The 16,559-nt window shown below is 40.1% G+C and overlaps 1 protein-coding gene across 1 annotated transcript in view; it reads right to left on the bottom strand.

Moving 5' to 3' along the window:
* PCNT (pericentrin) overlaps window positions 1-16,559 on the bottom strand; it is a 100,925-nt gene that overhangs the window by 49,091 nt on the left and 35,275 nt on the right. The window contains exons 15-27 of the mRNA XM_010001110.1: window positions 16,010-16,274; window positions 15,664-15,751; window positions 15,083-15,299; window positions 13,596-13,834; window positions 11,607-12,082; window positions 9,726-10,302; window positions 8,427-8,660; window positions 7,214-7,378; window positions 4,767-4,913; window positions 3,169-3,320; window positions 2,609-2,820; window positions 1,913-2,124; window positions 271-433 (exon numbers count right to left, since the gene is read on the bottom strand). Coding sequence (XP_009999412.1) covers window positions 271-433; window positions 1,913-2,124; window positions 2,609-2,820; window positions 3,169-3,320; window positions 4,767-4,913; window positions 7,214-7,378; window positions 8,427-8,660; window positions 9,726-10,302; window positions 11,607-12,082; window positions 13,596-13,834; window positions 15,083-15,299; window positions 15,664-15,751; window positions 16,010-16,274 — 3,147 coding nt within the window. The remainder of the gene's footprint in view (window positions 1-270; window positions 434-1,912; window positions 2,125-2,608; window positions 2,821-3,168; window positions 3,321-4,766; window positions 4,914-7,213; window positions 7,379-8,426; window positions 8,661-9,725; window positions 10,303-11,606; window positions 12,083-13,595; window positions 13,835-15,082; window positions 15,300-15,663; window positions 15,752-16,009; window positions 16,275-16,559) is intronic.

Genomic DNA, 16,559 nt, shown 5'->3' with positions numbered 1-16,559 from the left:
TTTTAAATATTAGGGTCTTTTTTACACACAGTGAATGACGTATGTACAGGACTAAGCACTATCACACTTGCCCCAGGGAAACACATGAAGGAATTAAGCAGTAATTTCCAAGAGAAGACCCATGCATCAAGTAAATTAGTAATCTGAAATGCAGAAAATGGAGCGTACACAGGCACACGAACAAGACAAGACACAAAAACATATCCTAGATATTTGCAGGAATGAGCTACGAATAAATGACAGTGAAATCTCTTCATGTTGGTTTCTTACCCTCTGCTTTGTGAAGCTCCAGAGCCAGCTGGTTCTTGGCCTCACTCTGCTCACTGAGGCACTCCATGAGCTCCTGGTGCTGACTGACCACTTGGGCGGTTTCCCGGTTGCGGCGGCTGAACTCTTCTTCAAACTGTGTGTGGTTTTCATGCATTTTCTCCAGCTGAAAGGAAACCATTTCCCTAGGATCAGAGCTTGAATGCACATGCAATGTAACAATACTACAAGACATTTAAACAAAGCCCCTCTTACTATTTTACAACATTGATGCAGTGAGGTCCAGGTTTTGAAGTTTCATTACAGCACTAGGTTGACTTTGTCCAAAAGCCCCGGACACTTGGGCAACTCCCTGTACTCACAGGTCTGTGTTTTGCCACGGATCTTCATTAGGCACAGAAGTTTCTGTACTGTGCATAAAGAGATACCTTCCTGTTGGCTAACCTGTTCAGCTTGACAATTCCTGAGCCACTTGAAATTCCAAGCATCCTTGCAATTAATTTCTTGAAGAGATTCAGGGATGTCTAACAGACAGTGCAGTCAGCATCATCAGGTTTCCAAGATAAGGCACCAGTTCTCCGAGACACTGTACCTTGCATTCCCACATGCAGTGTCTCAAGTTCAAAGGAAAGGAACAGAATAGCTCCATTCCCATCTAGCTTATATTTAGCTTAACCTGGTGGGCAGGCTATTTCACAGAGGTAAACAAAATATTCTTGAAGGCAGCTGATGAAGGTGACCTGGAATCTAGATCTGCTACGGCTTGGGCAAGTGCTTTAACCACAAGCTAGCTACATACTAGTGGAACCAGCATCAGTACCCAAAAGTACAAATTTAAGCATCTCATTCTAAAGAGGATTTTTGAAGATGGTGAATATATATTTCACACAGATGTTTATCTCTCAGTTGCACAAAATACCTGATGAGAAGATGAATTTCAGATATATTCTCTCTCTTTATGTTTTCTCTTACGTTAGGGGCTTCCTTCCTCAACAAACTAATCGCTGTAGCAATAAAATAAATCCTCTAAGTGTACACAGTACTCAGGCATCTACCTCAGATTTACAGCCTCCCTTTCCAAAGCTGAATGTCTAGACACTGCAAAACTCGGAATGGAAACTGAAGTTATTTCATGATATTGAGTCCAGCTCCTTTTATCACAATTAAGGAGTATATAATTACAAGGATGCTTGCTTTCTGCTGTCTACATATCCCCAAGACATTTTTACATAGGACCAAGTTTTCTTGAACCTGCTTATTAATGCTGAAGAAGTACTGGTGTGAAGTGCAATAAAAACCGCTTAAACATCTTAACTCTTGGCCTCCTGAAGTTACCAAATATATCTAAAAATCCCAGTTTAAATCTACTTATGGCAACCAACTTATACTCTTTCTACAGTATCTGCTAGAGGGGAAAAAGAGTCACTGAAGTCTCATTTATAATAAATTATCCAATAAGAGCAAAACCTTCATTGTAAGGAGCAGGGGATGCATGTGCTTCCCTATACTGATAGCTTGTTGCATATTCAGACAAAAGTCTGGGTTTTTTAGTAGCCAATTCTACAGGGTGCCAAATACACAAGCCTTAAAACAGGTTTCATACTTGCAGTATAATTATATATCTATGGAGATGAAAGAGATTTACTTGTTTAGTGGATTCTGTAACCAGTTCCAGAAGTCTGTCCACTGCAGTGCGCAAACGATGACAAAGTCTCTGTATCATTTCTTCATTTTCACATGCCAATTCTGGCTTGGCAAAACCACTTTCACAAAAGTATTGGCTCAATTCTGATCCCTCGTCAGCCACTGGAGACAGCGGGTTGTGTTCTGAGAGTGTGACATCGAGCAGCTCATACACTGAAAACAAGCAAGTTATTCAAACACAGAGCAAAATGAGACAGAACTGGCTGCTCAGTTAACACCTGAGCCCAGCCAGCGACACCAGGCAGTGACACTGCTTGATCCTGAAGATGTAGTACAGGGTACAAACTTGTACACATCAATAACTCTATGCTGACAAATCAAGACAGTCTTCATAAGGTTTGGAAATACTGTGCTACACATCTGGGCCTGAAACTCTGCATTCACCAAGTTAATCTTTCCTGCCCTATAACCCATCCAGCCTTTCCCAGCAACATGGTAGTATTTGCCCCACTAAAGGAAATGAAATAAAAAGAATGCTGACAGACACTGTCCTACGTGTGGAGCAACTTTGAAAGAGACAGAAAACACTGCAACAAGAGATATCCCCTTTCTGAACCTCATCCATGTAAAAGGAGATGAAAAGGAGTTTTTCGAGCATGTGAATTGACTTCATCCAATCATGCAGGTTTGTACTCACCTTTTTCCAGATGATGCTTTTCTTTGGCTTTGAAACACTGCATGAATCCCATTTCTTCCATGATACTGTGACCTCTGGAATCTCCAGAAGCCACACTGTCATCAAGGCAAAGACCAACCTTGCTGCAGATAAGGTCCTCAACAGCTATTGTGGCCTTCACCAACTCAACAAGCAATTTCAAAACATGCTGATAAGACTCCTGCAGATTTTTCCTAAAACAAAAGCATATCCAACACTTCAAAAACTGCATGCACTTGATATAAGAGACACTGAACCTACTGTCAGCTTCTCTCTAATCCACACATTCCAAAGACATATCAAAATTAATCTACATTGCACTGAAAGTTTTCAATGACCAAGAGGCTTTCTCCATTTCCTAGCTTTTTCCAAGATCAAAGTCCCCACAAGACCACAAGAAAAAACAAAGGAAGAAAAAAACCAAACCTTGCGTTCCGTATCAAGATAGGTAAGGCATAATCGGTAGTAAGATTGGTAATACAAAAAAAACCTCAAAAAAACCCTTGCAAATGAAGTGATTATATAACCTGAAATGTACAAACCTTTCCTCCTTGGACTGCTCAATATCAGATCTCAACATGGCTACCAAATTCCCTCCTTCTTGGTTTTCCCTGTCCCGCCGCTGAAGGAGCGTCTCCAGTTCAGAGTTGGTCTCCTCTGTTTCACGGTTTAAAGACTCCACTTTCTTTTCCAGCTGGAAAATACAGTAAGGATGCAACAAAGTCAAGCATTTTGCTTAAACAATGAACTTCAGCCAACGATCTGACCCTTCACAACGTTGTATTTGTTCACACAATCATTACCTGCTGTTATGCAAATTTGCTTCCACAAGTACCAGGAAGGGAGGACAGCAGGAAGACTAAAAATGAATGGTTATTTTTTTAGTTCTCCTTTTCTGATGTTGATTCTGCTTCACAGAGCTGCCTCACCAGACTCAGCAGACACAAGAAATGCAAAAAGCTTGTAAAAACTTTTTGTGTCATAAATTAGTTGCTCATAGTTCACTTTCACTGTGACGACTCAAAGACACAAAGCAACGTCCTGGCATAAAATCTGACACTGCAGCACAGCAAACTGATCCAGTATCATCAGGGCTGGCCAACATTTTTTGCTTTAGAAGCAAAACAAATTTTCCCAAAAACAATCTTCTAGAAAAATGTCTTCTCATATGTTCAGGTGACACCTCCATCACACTTTAAAAAACCCAATAAAATAATAAATACACTTATATGTATGATAAAACTACCCTTGATCCCCAGATTTTGTTGCCAAACAAACAAGCACTGTTTTGTTAGAAACTTTGCCTCAAAAGTAAGCCAACTAATTAGTAAAATTTTCTCACCCCTCATCAAATCCTGCATGGAAACAATAATGTATTTCTTCCAGTAGAGAAAATCCTTAGTGTTACTCTGTTTTTCCACTAAACATAAAGGCCTGACAGAACAGGCCAATATAGCAAATTCACATTTTTGTCAGAACTTCCTGAATTTTGAGATAATTTTTTCTTTTATTTATTTCATTTTTTCTTCTATTTTGAAAACTCAAAGCTATTATTTTAGCCATTGAAAAAAACTTGACCCTTCTAAACTTGCTAATTAAACCAGGCACCTTTTTCAAGCTGCCCCTCTCTCTATAATGCTTTCTGGGTAACTTAGATTCAACTTAAGAGATTAGCTTTACAGGAAGAATTAATTTCTGGTTTGTTTGGCAAAATTAGTATGAACTTTGTCATTTTGGGATTCCAACTTCCCTCTTGGCTCTGTTATGTCCTCCCAGGTCAGATGGTCCATAAGCTACTAGAGCACTGTTTGCTTGACAGAAAAACCTGATAGATACAGATGGCAATTAATACACAGGCAACAGAAGGGCAAGCATCCAGCCTTGTCTTATAAAGCACTGTTACCCTCCCTGAGGAAAGGCTGAAAACCAGTTTTCAAGCTGCTGCACAGTCTCAATTTCCATTTTCCTGCAGTAGCACTCCAACTAAAACAGTCCATCATGGGGTACACCTTGAAAACCAGTGATCACAAGAACTATACACAGTCCCTTTTTATACCTATTGAGAAAGGTGAAAGCACTGTGCTAAAACACAACCACAAAAGCACATTTAAAACCTAGGTTTAAAATATTTTCCACACACCTGGATAATTACTGCTGCTTTTTCCTGTAGCTGGGCTAATAACATCTCCTGCTCCTTCTGGTGAGCAGCCTGTGCCTTCTCCCTCTCCTGAATCAGCATCTGCTCCTTATCATGTAGTGATGCCTTCTTTTCAGCTTCAAATTCTTCCTGCAGAAGTCACATATAATTTCATTTACAGAAGAAAAAAAAAAGCTACCAAACTCAAGAAAAAACTAATCACACAACCGAAGCCTTCTCCTTTTTCTTTAAATGTGCATATCTTACCTCTCAGATTAACTAGCAGTAATGTATATACACTTAATACCCCAAATCAACAAAATTATGGCGAAACTATGATTTAAAAATTCATAAGTAGATAAATAAACTATCTAAATGTGCTCACTGAGCTCTGGCTTATTTCAGCCTGCTGAGATGGTGAAGAGGAACAGAAAACAGTCCAGGCAAAGGCAGACAGAAGCTCCTTTCACCAACTGCAAGTAGTACAACATACACAGTACTGAGTTCCACAGATCTGGTAAATCACCACACAACACACTGAGAATCTACAAGGCAAAGGCAGCTCAACATAGGTAAATGATTTAGAAGCTATTTAACTGGATCTCACTAACCTCAGAGTGATCTGAAGTCTCCTAAAGGAATAGATTATTAAACATCCCCCACTCCTGCATCAGCAAATCACAGAGCTGAAAAAAGGTTTTGGGATCCATCAAAGATGCTAAAAGGAACCCTGATTAGCAATTGTTTCTGCAACACCAGAATTGGGAGATGAGTCTTCTTGGTAACAGTATAAAAATACCTGTGCAATTTGATCTATGAACACCCCTTTCCCATGGCATGAAATAATGACTTCAGAAGAGAACATATGTAGTCCCCTGAACTGTCCTGGATCCTTTGTGGAAGACTCAGCCTGCTCTTGCACTGAGCAGACTCAAAGAGCAGAGTGCTGATCAGTCTGCAAGATACAAATGAACATGCACAAAGGGGTACAAGGACTTTCCTTCAGTGGTACAGCAACATTGTGGAACTGTCTCTGAAGTCTCTGAAACAGCCACCTAGTCTTCTCAGAAGTAGGGCATCCATTAAAGAGTAACTCAGGATGTAGAAAGGAACTCTAAATACCTAAAATCTGCTAGGAGAGGCAGGGGAAGAAAAGGAAACTGGCTGGCATGAAGACAATCCCATAAATGAGCATGGGGGAAATAGGGAGGGGAAGGCTCAGTGTAAAAGCCTGTATCAGACCACAACACAGCTCAGCCTGATGTTGCAAAGTTCATGAAAATAAAACCAACCAACAAAACAGAGGCAGCTGTACTAGCAGTAGAATTACCCCTGGCAAAAATTCAGCTGAAAGAAAGGTTTCTGGTGTCCCAAATGATATGCAGTAACTGAAATGTCCAGGCAGCACAAGAGAGAAAAGCAGGAATCCCCACAATGGTCACTCCAGTCCCAGTGTCTGTGGAGTAAAGGCTGGGGTTCAGCTGAGGACAGCAATGCCCAATATACCTCCAGAGGCTTTTCAGGACACACTTATGTCCTCTGTTTCAAAAGATTCTCTGTTTCACCAGATGGAGAGGGGTCAAACAATGACCAGGACTCCACTGTGGGTCAAAGGCAGAAAAGAGGAGAAATTTTCAGGACAACTGCAGCATCCAGTTCTAGAGGTTTGTGCAACTGTTAGTAAGAGTCCCACCTCAGGTTGGAGCACTGAAAGGAATGGAATGGATCTGATGAAATCTCCCAAGGAGAAGTCAGTAAGGATGTAGTACTTAATCCAATCTGAGTTGGTTATGCTCACCAAGTTGAACACAACACATGCTCAATATAGTGATAAGGGTGGTGAATGCAAGCATTGCCCTCAGCATGTCAGTGAGCTGCCCTGATCCTTATAACACAGGATGTGTCTTCTCCAGTCATTGAATAGCTTGGCATGTGCTTCTGAACAGGCAGTTATTACACTGTACACAAGGCCAAACAAAGGTAATTTTCAGGGAGAAATCTCTTGAAGATGCTCATCAAGATGGAAGTTTGGAACTCAAATGATGAACCCAAGAAAGCAGAAATTATGAACAACTACAAAAAGTCTCATGCACTAAGTGCTCAGTCACCACCCCTTGGGGAAAGCTTCAACCACACTCAATGTTTTTTGCCACATATACACGAGTGCAGCAGACAAAGGATGACAGACCAAGGGCACAGCTTCTGCAGACACCAAGAAGAAAATGTTTCAAATCACAAAGTGAACACAAATATGCAAGGACTGTTGTTTAGAGCAAATACTTTCCACTGATTTGGTTTGTTTGAAGGACACAACATCCAGTTCAAGATTTTAAGACAACCTTGTAGTAAATACCATACCTGCTTACAGAGCACTGCCTTATTTCCAATACTGCTTTTTCAGAAAAATACACTTCCAGCTTGCACTGAAGTTCACTGTAATCAGACCCTACCTTCAGCTGTGCAATCTGCTGCTCAAGCAGTACCTCCGACTGACACTTTAGCAGCTCAATCTCCTCCTGGAACTGAAGCTGCTGCTTCAGTTTGACCTCCTCAAATTGAGCCAGAAGAGTTTTGCGCACAGTTTCTACTTCAGAGGCTGATGCAGAAACATACATCTGCAGACAAGCAAGCAATAGAAAACATTTTAGCCCTGGTGTTACAATTAAGGAAAAAACAAACAAACCAAACCGAACTGAAACAAAACCTTCAAGCTTGGTCAAATTCTTAAGAGTATTTTCAATAATAGTCCTTTCAAACCCTCAGGGTCATAAAGCTCTGCTGCCTAACACCTCAATGACTGCAGGAAAAAGCAAGTTGATAAAAATAGGTAAGAAGCAACAAGGCATTAGGTACCAAGTATCTCCTGTATTCATGAGACCGTCAGCTCAGACTAACAACATACTCCCTGCTTGTTACATCCAACAGACATTTGTCAAAGCAAAATTCCAAGAAATAAGGGTTAAAGAGGGGGAGAGAAACATAGAGAAAGCTTTTTTTTTTGAAGATGCAATTTCTCTTGTTCAAATGGGGTGAAACATTGCGTTGCCACATCTCATGCAATTACCCTGAGATTAAACACAAGTCCACCAAAAATATCAGAGAAGGGTTTGAGTTATTTTGTTCATTTGTTATTCCTTTTTTCTATTGTCCTCTTTTAAGAAGAGTTACTGTAGCAATCAGAACAGAGTGAAATCCTTTTTCTATGACAAAAGGCTTAAAAACTTAATAATCAAGACAACTTCACCAAGAACTAACAAAATTAAACTTCCTGGGCAAGCTATTCTTCCAAAAGCTACTTGGAAACCACCGCCAGCTCCAAAACCTGACAGTCCAAAAAACCACAAGGAATCTCATCAAACCTAGATGTCTTTTGTGTGGTGCACCAAGCAATACAATGGGTACAGCAGTGACTAGAGTTACTTGGCACACTATCCAATTTCCAAATTAGTAAGTGAAAAAAGCAATAAATCAGGCTAATACACACATATGAATTCTCTTGAGTCATTTGACGTAAAACAAGGCTTTTAACTTTGTCTCTTAACTCCTGGCACTATTAAAAAAATCCAAGAAGAATCCAGATACACAGCCTGACTTCTAAGGTTAATGAAACTGAAATTACTTTAGGGTAATTATTTTGGGTTTAGGTATCAACAACATTCTAACCTCTTGCTCATGTTCATGCTGGGCTTTTAGCTTCCCCAATTCTTTTTCCAGCTCCCTGGAGTATTCTTCCTTCTGCTTCTTAATTTCTGCCTCATGAAGATCTTGAAGCTCTTGGAGTGCTTTCCTATGCTTTTCCTCCATACACACCACTTCCTCACGTAATATATCCAGGGCCAGACGCTTTTCTTCTTCCAGCAATTTCCTTTGATTTTGAAGAGCTGTGTTCAAATCATCCTGCACAAGCATTGTTTTAAGAAGAGGGAAGGGAAAAAGTAAGTACAAAGATATTTGTAAAGCACACATCCTGCTGTATCAAAGCCTTTTAAGTAAACATGAACAATAATGCCTCGTGAATTATGGGCACACCTGGATATATACACTTTCTATATAATTGAAATGGTTTCTTTTCCTCTCCAGTACAAGTTTTGTAAATGGCAGCACTCCCAATCAGCACAATCTTCAACTTTTTCTTTCTGAAGGTCTTTACACTCAAGGACAATTAAAATGAAGGTTAGCAAAGACAGGACTAGAGAAAAATGTTCACCTTTTGCCCACACCAGACCTTCCTCCTTAGCCTTTGTGGGCACAGAAATGACATAAACGTAATCTTGGGCATGGTAACAGACGAGTCTGAAAAACAGTACATCTCCCTCTGGAAGGCTCTGGAGTTTTAGCAATGAGCTAAGCCTTCTTACCTCTTTGACTTGGAGAGCCTTGGGTAATTTTTTTCCCATCTGAACTGTGAAAGAGCTCACACCTCTGCCTCATGAAGAAGTAAAGCTAAGGACCTCTGTTTAAAAGGAGTAAAACAAGGTCCACTCACTTGCTGTCAAAACCCCACCTGGGACCTTTAGAGATACCTTTCTTCTATTCTTCCTCTCAAGACTGTGCTACTAGGGAGAATCTTTAGGTTCTTAGAGATGCAGTTTAACCTACAGGATTACAGTCATTTTATTCTCATCACTTCTGGAGAATCACATGGTAACTCTACAAGGCAGAGAAACTCTGAGCCAAAAAATAGAAACCATCCAAACTGAATTGTGTTTAAAATATTTGTTTCTTTTGTACCTTTTCCCCACACACTGAGATAGAAAAATCCTTTGCCTGTGCATTCAGGAGGGAAGTAACAGATGGACTTCATTTTCACCTTGTTTCCTATTTCAGCTCACAATATGGCCACATACAAGTGTTAGCACTGGCACAAAAGAGGGAGTCCACCCCAAGAAGAAGGGCAGAGATGGTCCCACACAATGTACCATTAAATTTCACCTTCTATACCAAGTTTTCTTTCTGACGCACCTTATGAGCTTCTTCTGCTTCCACAGCCATGGCTTGAAGCTTTTCCATGTGAAGAGTAGCTAGCTCAATTTTCAAATTATTTTGGGCAAGCTGAAGTTCTTCAGCATGCTTTAACTTCAACATCTCTATCTCCTGAACCACGTGTGCTTGATGCATTTTATCCTTCTCCTGGAGCTGTTCTGCATGCTGCAGCTGCAGCTTCTCGAGCGCCTGATTGTGTTCATCCCTTATATTCTGAATTTCAGACAGGTAGGATGACTCCAACGAATCCAGATTTGCTAAGTGTTTCACCTCCAGCTCACCAATTTCTGTCTGATGCTTTGTCTGTAGTTCAGCAACACAAGCTTGAAGCTGAATCTGCTGTTTACTTTCTAGTGTAGATTTAAGTGTCTCAATTTCAGCTTGGTGCTTTGCTTGCAACTCAGATGTAAGAGACAAAATCTGCTGCTTATGCTTCTCCTGTAACTGCTGACTTTGGAGCTCCAGTTCATCCACATGTTTCTTTTTCAGCTCTTGGAGAAGAATCTCTTGCTCAGTTGTGAATTTCTGAGTCATAGCTTTCTGTTCCTCCATAAATCTGTATTATTTCCAGGAAAGTTAAGAGAATTTTGTCAAAAAAGACTTTTTTTTCTTAATATTAAAAACAAATAAGAAATAAATAGAAAAACAAGTAGGCCTTACTTAGCCTCCACAAATTTTACTTCATGTTTCAAATAGAGAACTAATTCAAAGCAAGCCACAAAGATCATTTCATAGCCACATATTTGAAGGTTTAAGCAATGTCACTTAATAGTAACTGGTCACTACTAGGTAGACTAGAACACTTATTAAATTAGTATTTGCTAGGTGCAAATATTTAAACAATTGCTTACTAATACAAAGCAACATACAAACGTTGTTCTCTGAGAAAATACTGCCATATGAGAGGACATAGGACAAGTATGTATGCTGCCTGCAAGGAAACAAGGTGTAATAAGAAACAACTCTAAAAACATCAGGTTAAGACTGAGACATAAAACTCTGTGCCAGTGTATGTGGGATACCTGGAGGCCTGTCCAAAATCATCTCAGCTCTCTGAGGTGTGCTTAGAGTTTGACGTAGAAGATGTAGTATCTGACATGCTGCAGTTAACTGCAATCATTAACTCTAGTATTTTTGGATACAGACACCAGTAATTAAAGAGTGATTGGTTATTTAAGTTCCTTCTTTCAGTGTTTTCTTACTGTAATTATTTCCCTAATCCTGTTTTATGAGCATATGTTCTGGGGAGAAGAGAAGGGATAAATGTAAAGCAACTCATCCAAATACAAACCTGTAGCTGTTTGATTATTTCCTGTAATACACCAAAAACCATGGGGGTAGGAAAGGGAGGAAAAACTGAGCAGTTAAAACCTCCATGTCCAACCAGAACTGAAGACTATCATATGCAGTCCATTCATCTCAGCATTCAGTGAATAACACAAGCTTTATTCACCAGGAAAAACTTGCTAAAATTAATTTGAATTGTTTAAAAACACTTGAAAAATTTAGAATTTTTCCAGGTACATGCCCTGTAACACCTCCCCTCCTCCAAGGCTAGTACACCATTTTCAGCTGTGTGTTGCATTCTTAACTGTAAGAGGCACAACTTGACTACACTTCCTTTGATTTTCTAGACTGGATTAAATGCATTTACATGAAGCAAAATTCTATAATGGACAGCATTACTGTTCCTCGGAAGAGTAAGCTTTACATACGTAAGTTGGCTAGTGCCATCAAGTGACAAACCTACATCACTACAACTCAACGTTTAAAATAAGACTCCTTAAGTTTTAAATAAGAAAAAGTAACAATAACAATGACTGAAAGATGAGTGAAAGTGCTCAGATATTTAGTATTTACTTGTTTTGTGCTTCCATAAGTTTCAGTGCACATTCCTCCTGCAGACCAAGTGTGGCCTTCTCCATTTCTTTTGCCATGAGCGCTTTGGCTGCCTGCAGGTCACTGTCATACTGCTCCTGAGATCTCTGCACAGCCTGTGCAGTTGCGAGGCTGTCCTCTAGTTGCTGCAAGCTGTTCTGCTGCTCTTTGACCAGCTTCTCCAACTCTAGGATTCTGGCAGCTTGATGATCTCGAAGCTGATTCATTTCAGCTTCACGGAGTTCAAACGCCTCTTGCAAACTCTGCTTCTCATGCTCCGCTCTGCTCTGCAGCTCCGTGCGCAGCAGCGATAACGCCTCTTCTGCCTGGATCCTCTGGTCCTCCCTCTCACATTTCCATTCCTTCTCCTTTTCTTTATACATCATCTCTATTTTCTGAACTTCTTCTCTGGCTTCTTTTAGTTCATTCTTATGATCCTCAGCCATTTTATGTTTTACCTGTGAACACAGTTAGTAAAAATATGCATAAAATGCCAAAAACAAACTGAAGTGTGTGAAGTGAACATTCTTATGCATCAGGTCTTGGAGAGACTCAATTCTTCCAGTGAAGTCATCCTTCAAACAAAAATAAGGCTGAAACATCCATTTATAGGTACTTGGATTAAACACACTATTAAGAATTAATTGGGGTAAGGAAGAGATGGAAAAACTAAGGGAAAATTCTACAACAGGGAACTCTATGTTGTTTTCTCTTGGGGCAACTTCATTTCAGGAGTTCAACTTATAAAGCTAATGGCACCTTGGGTATTTATATTGGGCATTATTAGGAATCTCTTTTGAACCTGTCTTCTCCTTATTCCAGCAGTATTTCATGTGCAGTGTCCAAAACCATGACCTCATACAGAACATACAAGCAACATAAAAAGCATGTAGCATAAGAGGAGAAGCCAAAGCACCAAATGATAGCTCAGTGACGAAAGGTAAAAAACCCCCACATGTTATATATTTTTAGAGTCAACAGGTAATAAATAAATAGTCAACTAAAGAAACAAGAGGGTCTTAAAAGCTAGTCAGAGATCACATGGGAGCACTGCTATGAAGTAAACTCTTTGGTTTTCACTTAGTAGGTTTGTTTTGAACACATATTCAGGCATTCATTATGCAACAAGCTAAACAGAGACAGGAACAGTAAAACCCCAGATTTTGTTTATCACAATCCATAACAAACTTTGTGCTGGATATTGGAAATAGAGAGGCAATTAAGGAAATGGGTTCACTCTGCTTCTGACAGCGAGAGATCAGAAAGCAAACAAAATATGTAGGATCAGCATGCAGGACAAGCTCATTTCAGATATGGTTCTCTTAACTCCAAGGCTCTGAAAGTGAAGGTATAAGACCTACAGCAAAGCAAATCAAAAGCAGATATCTGCTGATTCTTCCTTCTTTCCTCAAAAAATGGACTGAGAAATTACTCCTGGTTATTTACTTTAAGAAACAGTACTATCAAAACCAGACATTTCTCAGAGGGGACCCATTCAGCAGAGGGGCTTTTTCCATCTGCCATGGTGTTTTCTGTGAAGTTCCCCATTACTGTGTGAGCACCCCAGTGCACCATGTCCCGTCTGCAGCAGGACACTAGGATGTGCTGCAGAGGGATGTTCAGCATGAGGACCTTTAGTATGCACCTGTATTGGAGTGGTATGTGCATGCTTGACCCCCTTCACCATAGAAGGTGGGCTGGATCAAGCCCTGAAGCACCTGCCTTCCCACACCACCTGCGCTCTTAAAGAGAAGTTCATCTGCAGAGAAACTCAGAATTTCACACTAAGGCCTCTGACCTTCAGACTCTTATGCCAATATTTGTGTGTACCCATGCAAGTCCATTTAAAGCTGAAGCTACTATCACTAAACTAAGCACATTTAAAGATAAGTGCTTCTGTCTCCCTTGACAGCCCCAACAGATCTGAGCTTGCCTCCTTTATACAAAACACAGAACTGTAATATGACTTACCTTCTCCATTTCCTCTTTCAGGTGCTTTTCATTCTGCACAGAAAGATCTTTTTGTTTCGTTATATCTTCCTTTAAATGCTTTATCTCTTCTAGAAGCCCTGCAATACGTTGTTTCTCAGAGTGGAGGAGGGAGAGCTTAGCTCTGTGCTCTTCCTCCAGCTCAGACACTCGTGTAGCCACCTCCATTTCAACCTGACGTGCGGCATCTTGAGCACATTGTAGGCGCAGCTTGGTGATTTCTGGAAAGAAAAAGAACAACACAGACATTCTGGAATTTATTTGCCCTTAACAGGTCCTATTAATGCACATAAATAAAGCTGAAAGTTGCCAGCTGTGCAGTTTATCAGTAGCCATACTAGCTACAACCAACAAGAATCCCTTACCAGGATGATTTTGTGCCCTGCTCCCATTTACCACCACCTTTGAAATTTATCAGTGTCAACCAACACACAAAGAACAATGAGGAAGGATCATGAAACTTGTGGCAGGACCTCCCTCCTCTCAGCAGCAGATTTATGCAAGTTTTATCTCTTCTTTTACACATACTATTTATACAAGGCACTTCCCCAAAAAGCACATGGGATGATTCTCTAAACATTCTAATTTAAGCAATTTTTATTTACTGTCTAGTATTAAAAATAAATACACGAAGGTAAGAAATATCACTTCAAATCAAGTAAGTTGTACTGATCCTTCTAATCAAGAGAGAGTGCAAAACTGTTCCAGCCACGTGTGTGATATAGTTAAGTGTAAGTTATGGATGATGAGTTCAAATGTCTGTGTACCATCCTGTGCTTCCAGAAAGAGGCTGCAGAAACAACTGCCATGATCCCTTACTTGCATCTCAACGATATATACGTTTCTTAGTGAACCAGTACAAGGCAGTATACTTCCATAAATTACAATTCCAATAAAAGCAGCAACTGTTAAGAAATTACATAAACCCACACACAGGAAGTCTCATTAAATTTAGCCCAAAGAGGAATTTTAACCTGAACCCTACAGCAAAAGATACCTGGTAGAAATTCCGCTCCCTAAAATTACTTTCCTCTTTGTATAAAAATTTCATCCCAGAACGTATGCCAGCTTGGCAAACACAGGAAGGAATTATTAATGTTACATGAGCAGAGCACTATCAAACCCACAAAAGGAACCCATGTAAAAAAGGCATGGAACATAGAACAAGTGAGAACGGACCCATTTCATGCACATGCCCTTCTAGGCATCAAGAATGGAAACCTGATCAACTCCTTTTAGCAGGTTTTACTACAGAATAATCAGCTCCAGGTCACCACATCATGCCAATAAAGTCAAAAAGCAAAGTGCTCAAAGCCAGGGATTAACACGTGCTAAGCATTCCCTATGGTTTTGAGTAAACTAATAACAAATGGAAGACTTCTTCAAACAAGCCTTTAAATATTTAAAGAAAAATATAAGCCATGCAAGCAGCTTACCATTGTACTTTCAAGCCTGTCAGGCCATCTTACCTTTAATATGTGCTTCTGAAAGTTGGGCACGGAGCTGCTCAAGTTCTAAGCAATGCTTTCTTTTCATTTCCTCAATTTCTGTTACATATTTGTCTGACAGATCCATCCTCATTTTCATTATGTCCTCTTTATATTGCAGTGCAAGGGAAGACCTTAAGGAATCTAATTCACGCCTGTGTTGCTCTTTAAGTTCTGCCTGCAAACAGGCAAGTTCTTCCTACGTCTCCAATGGGTTAGAAAGACATCTTCAGCTTCAGCTTTCAAGAAACCATGATGAGAATATTTCACCAAGAGCACCACACGAGTTGCACAGCTAGGCAACTGTTTGACACCTTTGTATCTGATTTTGCTCAGTGCCTGCCACCCGGAGGACACAAAGCTACAGAACACCATATTTCATGAGTTCTGCTATGCTGAGAAGAATTTAGAGTTGCTAATTTACAATATACTCGTCAAAGATAATTAAACCTTAATAAATGTCTCAAATTAATCAACGTTCTGCTAAGAGCTAGGAATCAGACATCAATTTTTATGCAGGTCATGTAATGGACAACAGAACTTTGATATATCAAAAATACTACCTGATGTTGTTCCAGCTGTTGATTTAGCTGACCAAGTGCATCCCTTCTCTCTCTCTCAGCAGCCTCTTCAAAAACTGGGACAGAAGAACTGAGAAAAGTATTTTAAAGTTGGAGATTGTACCACGTGTCACAAATTAAGTTACATGAACTTAGTGACTTACGATGTAGTACTGAAAATAGACACAGACCAGCAAGAACAACTGCTCAGGACTGTGCAGTCATGACTTCCATCACTGTGCTTTCAACCTAATGCCCAGCCCAAATATATTTAGATGCTACCACATCTTTTATATACCCCAAAAGCATGCTTTCCTAAGAGGAGATGAAAGGAAAAAGAACAGATCACCTGTTGTCCCCAGCTGGATCTTGACTCACTTCCAACTCTGACAGTGGATATTCCTTAAGTTCTTGCAGTCTCTGATGCAGCAAAGTCAATTCTTCTCTGTAGTTTTCTTCAGCAACTCTTAACTGTGTTTCAAAATAAAGTCTCAGTTGCTCCAGTTCAGCTTCATGCTCACTTCTTCTTTGCTGTCGTTGCTGCTCAAATTCCTGTTTTAAGTGCTCTATCTCTTCCACCCGTGATGCACGAGCCAGGAGCTGCTCTTTTAGCTCTGGGATGGAAACAAAAGCAACACAAGGACTCAGATGTACAAATCTGTAGGCTGAGTCATCCTGTGAAGATCTTTTAGATTTTAAGAAAGCAGTGAAGTGCTGCCGCACAAGCTACGTGAGAAGATTAACTTCTGAAAGATGAAACCCTCCTTCCTCAGAAGACAGCAAAACCATGTTCTGCATTCATACTGCATTCAGAGAAACCATCCTCATTGCTAGAATCACAACTACCAGCAGACTGCTAGCCCTCCTTGTTTCCTTGTGCTTCAGGTGTGGGCCAGTGA

This window comes from Chaetura pelagica, unplaced genomic scaffold (genome assembly GCF_000747805.2).
Source record: "Chaetura pelagica isolate M959 unplaced genomic scaffold, ChaPel_1.0 scaffold611, whole genome shotgun sequence".
Classification (NCBI taxonomy): Eukaryota; Metazoa; Chordata; class Aves; order Apodiformes; family Apodidae; genus Chaetura; species Chaetura pelagica.
This window is presented reverse-complemented; position numbering and strand designations above follow the sequence as displayed.